Source organism: Nicotiana sylvestris, chromosome 11 (assembly GCF_000393655.2).
Source record: "Nicotiana sylvestris chromosome 11, ASM39365v2, whole genome shotgun sequence".
NCBI lineage: Eukaryota > Viridiplantae > Streptophyta > Magnoliopsida > Solanales > Solanaceae > Nicotiana > Nicotiana sylvestris.
In genome coordinates, this window is record NC_091067.1 from 67833291 (window position 1) to 67840492 (window position 7202).

Below are 7202 nucleotides of genomic sequence, written 5' to 3' on the forward strand. Positions count from 1 at the left end.
CACCAGGCCACAGCATAAGGGAAATCTATTCATCTCATTTTGCATTGTGAACTTAACGCTAAATGCAACTCTCGATCTCTAATTAAACCAACATTTTGCATTGTGAACTTAACGCTAAATTTGTCCATAGAACAAGCCTAACCTGAACAATGACTCCATGAGAACAGTCCAACAAAGCCATCCCAAACCCTCCCCCGCCCAAGTACTGAAAATAGAGTATGCTTATGTTGGATGATGATTAACGCAAAGCCCATCCAGCACCCAACCTTCCCAGAGGTGCTATATATGGGACTCCCAAGGATACAAGCACCCCAAAAATAATTCCCTCTCATAAATCTCAACACAAGAAAATAGTTAATAGTGTAAAACCTACTTTGAGAAGAAACTAGATAACCTATTCCCATGTGAATTTGACTACAAAACTCATTTAGACATTAATTAAAGAAAATAACAAATACCAAATCCTAAACATTTAGGTTTCCTACTCCAATTTGAATCACTCTTCAATAATTCCTATAGATTAACGCTTTCATGTATAGATTAGGTGCACTACATGAGTTCGAACTTCGTTGGGAACCAAAAGACTTGGTATTTAAGTGAGAAAGGTAGAGAGATGAGTCTGTTACCCATCAGTCCCGAACCATGAGCTAGTTGACCTTTGAATATTTCTAGGTTATATAAAACAAAATTATTATCTTCTGCTCTTTTTTTTCTCCCATTAAAAACCATAATCTTATCTGAAATCTAGTCTTCGGGAAGGTGGAGTGCAAGGAAAGTAATAAATTGTTTATATAAGCTAGACTCTTATATCCCAGCATTACTTATTTCCAATGATAACATTCCTTGAGGAGTTGAGGCAATGATACTTATCAAACAAAACATAATATTCCTTGAGGTAATAAAAATTAAAAGGGCAGTCGGAGAAGGGCTAGATTACATTGGGTCTTCTTATGCATGCAATGTTCAGCGACCCAGCAATTTATACAATAATAACCTTCTTCCCTTTTCCATGGGGAAAATTTATACAACAAAAGAATAGCAGTTCAGTTCTATAAATCCATTTCCATAGAGGACAAAATTCATACATCCCATACTACAGCACCTATCAATTGGTGAAAGATAGAGGTATAATGTTCACGACACTAAATTCTACTAAAACTCTAGGTTCCACGACCAAACATGTATTGAAACAGAGGGACAATTCATTCAGCACCTGTATCCTCTACAGATTTCTTATACTCCGGCTTCAACTCGTATGTTCCTTGGTTTGTTCCTCTTTTATTGTACACGCAAAGCTCATTCAATATCTCTTTCAAAAATTGCTGCAAAGCAAGTAAAATAGTTAGATATAATATCATGAGGTAAGGAGAAACGCAACCACGCAGAATCAAAAGGAAATATAATCAAAAGGACAAAATGGACATATCTGAGCAAACATGGAAGCAAAATTATGTGATGTGACTTGGATTGCAAGAGCTATCGCAGTGAATCTCACACTTACCTCAAGAAAACTATGGGTATTAACTTCATTCTTAGATGAAAAGAAAATAATGAGTATTAACTAATCTCAAAAACAATAGGTACTAACCAAAAAACCCCAGTAAAGTAAGTGTCCGATCACAAAAAGAAACAAATAACTTAAGGATTTTATGACAGAATAGACATTCGGATCAGACAACATACCGCAGGTTGATCTGTTTCTTGCACTAACTGCTTCAAAGTCCAATTGGGTTGTCTCTCAAAAAGCTTAAACATGATATCTTCCAGTTCGCCGCGGTCCCTTCTAGTTCTCTTGACTTCTGGCCCCTTAACAGGAGCCGCCTTCTTCTTGTCCTGCATGGGAAAATAAGGATTTAAAGAGACTACTAATTATTCCATTAACTTTCTTGCAGAGATTAGAAAAGACCATGGGGAGCATTTCCATAATATAACTGAATACAGTGAGCCAAGTTGGCAAAGTACTCTGACAGAGGTTCATGCAAAACGAGGTTTCAAGGAGGCGTAATAGTGAGTGTGTGTAACCCAATCGTATGCTCTATCATACTTTGAAGATCATAAAAAGAATTTCTGTCTCAATAAGGCATTTACCAAATTTACAACTTAGTAAATTGCAGCATGTCAAATCATACACATTATATGACCTGAAAGATCCTCTGCAAAGACAAAATCTTCCAAAAGTACATAAAGCTGTGTATAAAAAAGGGAAGACAAGATTTCTAAATGTTCAGAGGAATAGATGATGGTCTATACCTTAGAACTGGACGCAATCAAGCCGATCATCCCAGGCATGGGCCTCATATTGACTCCACGATCATTATCAATGACCTGATTTTGCAGTAAATTAATCAAGGAACAGTCATGACAAAGTGTGAATGTTTCAGAGAAGAGATCAAATGATAGGAGATTTACCTGTATTTGTCTGTTCTTGATCATTGACTTATTTGTCCTTTCACGACACATTTTCCTGTACTCCTCCATGTTACGAGTATGAGGTGTCATATCAAACTTATGTTCGACCTTTCCTTCCATGGAAGCTCTTCCTTCAGAAAGAACAATAATTCGGAGAGCAGAGGTTGAGAGAGTGAATTAGGTAAATCAAATTGAAACCTGAGTGGACCGTAATGATTTTCAGTTGGAAAAGCTTAAAACAAAAACAGCCAATTCGTGAATTCCTCAGCACTAAGATAGATAATGTAAGCAAAGAAAAAAAACCATAACCAAGCAAATAAAGCTTAGATTTTTGAAAATATTCTAAAGTCATATATTGATGATATTGCAGAAAGAAAAGAATTTATAATTTACTCCGTCCGTTTCAATTTAGACGAGGTAGTTTGACTTGGCACGAGGTAAAAGATTTGTGGGGCCATGATATTTGTGTGGTTATAAAAGCTTCTAATTAAGGGTAAAATGAAGATTTTAAAGTTGAATTATTTTTAACTATCGAAATGCGTCATTCTTTTTTGAACGAAATAATAAGGAAAATGTGTCATCTAAATTGAAACAGAGGGAGTAAAACACAAAATTGACATAAACATACAATTTCATTATCTCAGAGTTAATGAAGGAGAAGTAAACAAAGAGGCAAAGGAAAGAGAAAATAACTACAATCACAGAGCCAATGAAAAGGAATCAGAGAATGTGGAGGCCATAGCGAGAAGTAGCCAAGAGATTTTCAAGGAAATTAAGCCTCTTAACTCCTATTAGGGCTACTCAGTTATTCTAGGAATGTAGGAGAACACTCTAAACATCCAACCCAAAACCTTAAGACAAAGAGTGGAGTGACCCAAGACATTTATAAACCTCTTTGGATGCCCCTGCATACCTTTCGTGGGACTTTAAATAACTCAACACCCTTCCACACTATTGAATTCTTAGGGTAAACACATGGACTTAAATGCATACTTAGAAGCATCAGAATTATCAAAGGTTGACTCTGATACAACGTGAAAGAATCTAAGCATCCAGCGTAAAAATATCTTAAAGCAACTGGTGGAGCAGCCCAATAGTTTTACAGATCCCTCTGGATGCTTGTGTACGTGATGTGTGTTTTTTAGATAACTAAACAAACAATAGAATCATGATACCAGTACCCAAACCAATTGCTATCAAATAGACAACTAAAATCTCCAACTGAACCTCACAATGCAGATGGAGGAGCCTAACCAGAAGCAGAAAGATACTGTTTTGAGACAAAAATAAATCAGAGAACTCAAACTCGTCCTTCAGTTCACTAGGTGTACCTAAACTTATAATGTTTTGAAGAAACAAAATGGAAATAATCAACCTGATTTAACTCCCGAAAACAATGCAGATCAAGCTAAGAACAATAGGAAACATCATCAAACATTCACATGACTTTATAACACTTAAGTGACAGAGCCAAGATACTTACCTTGAGGGGTCTCCGAGAAGACACACATTGGGACAAAGTCTTGGAACATATTCAAGGAGTAACTTTTCGGCACATTCCCAGTGTCATTCCCACCCATCTCCATAGTGAACTGTATATCATAAAGATTCCATAAGGGTAAAGATGCATATGAACAGATCCAGCATATAAGATATGGATGCACATGCACCCACCGTCTCGAACACAGATTACATCCATGAAAATATCAGGATCAGACTCTCTATATGAACATATAAAATTTAAACAAACACATATAAAAATATGTATCGATATTAAGAGGCGCTGGACTTTTTTTTTTTTTTTGGGGGGAGGGGGGGGGATACTGTTGACCTAGTAGTTTGGAGAAAACTCCCCGACCACTATGAACAAGGATGGCCAGTAGAGACGTTGGATTGTCTCATACTAGTACTCTACACATGCATATACGAACCTTTAAAAAAAGAATCTAAAACTACTCTGTTGTCGAGTATTGAGATTTTGATGATTAACAAAGTTTGTTCAGATGAAATGCTCTAAGTACCAGGTCCTCAACATAACTGCTTAACATATCTAAGAACCAGCTCCTCATGGTTAAAAACCAGCTCCTCAAGGTTGACGATTGCATGTTTTTGCAAGACAGTAATTTTATCTCAATTTGTTGGCAGAGGACTGCTAAACATGATAAGGGTTGTTGTCCAAGAAGATACGTTTGCATAAATGAAAGACAAGAGTCCCAAGACTTGTGGAGCCCTTGGAGCAGTAAAAGTCCTACCAAATGAAAAGCTGACTACGCATAGGACTCCTAAGAGATCTCGGAGCCAGGGAATTTAAATACTATCTTTTTGAACCACTGAGATTATCCTTTTACACATCAACTAAAGAACTACATTTTCTATACTCAAGTCGAGTACTAGTGTTGTATTCATTCTTGAGTCAATCTACTAAATGTATTTTAGGAAATCGAGTTGTAATCAAAGTGTCACATACAATTAGTGAGTTGGAGTGAGTGTTTGAATTTGCAAGTTAGAGTAACTTGTAAATCAAATAGTTGAAGTTAGAGAATTGCAGAGTATTGAGTTACGGATTTGTAATCGATACATTTGGCTCATTGTTCTAGTGAAGTTGAAGAAAAAATCCTACTTGGTAGGTCGTGATTTTTGCACCTTTTGAGCTTCCACGTAAAAAATGTTGTGTTTACTTTACTGCTTATTTTACTTTATGCTTACGCGTAAGGAATAAGGGAAAGAATCAAGTTCTTTAGTATTCTATAAAGGCACTCAAACTAACATCTGTATATACATTAAGAGGTACATTCACTGACTTTAAACCCTAAATTCACCACGGAGACGCAGGATCATGTTCCAGAGGAATCGGTACTCACTAACATCCTAATTTCTGGCATACTGTTACCTATATTGGTTAAACCTAGCTCTCTAACAACAATGAAAAAACAAACATAACAATAACAACAACAACGATCCAGTAAAATCCCATTAGTGGAGTACGGGGAGGGGAGGGTAGTGTGTACGCAGAACTTACCTCTACCCGAGGAAGTAGAAGGCTATTTTCAAAAGACCCTCAGCTCAAGAATACAAACAAACAAACATAACCAAAAGCACAAATATGAATTTCGCTTCACGAAAATATCATAGATTTCAGATGATTTTTCTATCTATGTGCGTTTTATTTCAAGAAATTAAATTCCGAAATAGGAAACAAATGACGTGTTTATCTTTAGTTGTTTACTCACAGCACATAAACTAACTACGAGATAAGATCGACTATGAAAGCTGATTTTTATTAGATAAAAGAGAGGTTTACTTTAAGAGCAGAAGATTCATCGGAATGAAGAGGATCAACAGAGACAATGACTTTCGAAAGTTGCGGTGAATCGGCGGAGGTGGCGGCGGCTTGCCATGATTTGGAAACAACTAAAGGACACTTGAGTAACCACACTGCATCCTTCGACTTTGCTGTATCCACTGTTATACTACTGTTGCTGTTATCTTCCTCCATCTCCGTCGGCTGTTATGATCGGTTTTCCGATGATTCAGCTCCTCCAGTTTCGGCGGTGGCGATGTCTGAAATTGGAAAAGCGGAGAACTGAAGTGGACCGAGATTGAATCGGGTGTGGTACGGATAAAAGACTTGAGTCCACGTGGGAATTGTAATTTGTGGCTTGATATATTAGAGTTTTTGGCCTATCTTTGACAATGTGTCTATTGTGGTACTTCAAATATAATCATGAACATATTTAGTCCCTTAAGTATGTTAAAATAGAGGACATTTTGTCTCACTGACAGAATATGTCCAAGATCAATTACGGGGTTGGTTTCGGCATTCACCATCTTTTTAATTTACTTATCAAAATTTTATAAACCAACACCTACTAATAGTACAAAGCTGATAAATTTAAAATTTTAATGTTGAAACTTTTACTTTTAGAAATTTTAGTTAATTTTTTCAAAAAGAAAAATTAAAATTTGAAACAAATAGAGCTGCCAAGATCACTTCTAGGCATATTATTGAAGCAAATGAATAACAAGATTGTATTATCACTTTTAGCCCGCGCCAGAAACTATTTACATTTGGTAACCGAAAAAATATATAAACTTTTTATAACTTTTGCTTTTGCATATAAACACATACACACACACACACACACACACACACACACACACACACACACACACACACACATATATATATATATATATATATATATATATATATATATATATATATATATATATATATATATATATATATTTTCGGCTATTATTTTTACAGCGGCTATACAGTGTCATTTTCTCATTGAAAACTGGTATAGAAGAGGATATTTTCAAGGTCAAAACTTTAGAAGACATGTATCTAAAAATGAGGAATTAAAGTGATAATTTGCAATATCCAATAAAGGGAGAGGAAATATTTTGCTTCAGAGCAGAAGATTTGCTTCATGAATAAGAGTTGGTTAACACCGTTAGTTTTTTAATACATTCTGTTAGTAAGACTAAATGTGCTCCACTTTAGCATACTTAAGGGACTAAATATATTCAAAGTTATATTTGAGGGACCACAATAGACCTACCCTCAAAGATAAGGGACACTATTGATCAAAAACTCTGATATATCACGTATTCCTTGAGTGTTTCTTTTTCTTTTTTCCTTCCAAATACTCCTTGAAATTGGACGTGCGGTAATTCTATACGTACTAAAATTGCCCTTAGAGAGTTCGAATTTTAGCACTATTAGGATACTTAAAAGTAATTATACGATCATAGGGGTATCATTTAACTAGACTAATTTTAACTAC

At 35.7% G+C, this 7202-nt stretch overlaps 1 protein-coding gene across 1 annotated transcript; it reads right to left on the reverse strand.

The window, feature by feature from the left end:
- Window positions 1-866: 866 nt before the first annotated feature.
- Window positions 867-6047, reverse strand: LOC104250013 (transcription initiation factor IIF subunit beta). Its single transcript, XM_009806551.2, has 6 exons — window positions 5711-6047; window positions 3893-4001; window positions 2410-2540; window positions 2251-2325; window positions 1684-1833; window positions 867-1322 (listed from the first exon to the last, which is right to left on the reverse strand). The coding sequence occupies exons 1-6, from the start codon at window positions 5903-5905 to the stop codon at window positions 1203-1205; spliced, it is 780 nt and encodes a 259-aa protein (XP_009804853.1). The 5' UTR covers window positions 5906-6047; the 3' UTR covers window positions 867-1202.
- Window positions 6048-7202: the final 1155 nt, after the last annotated feature.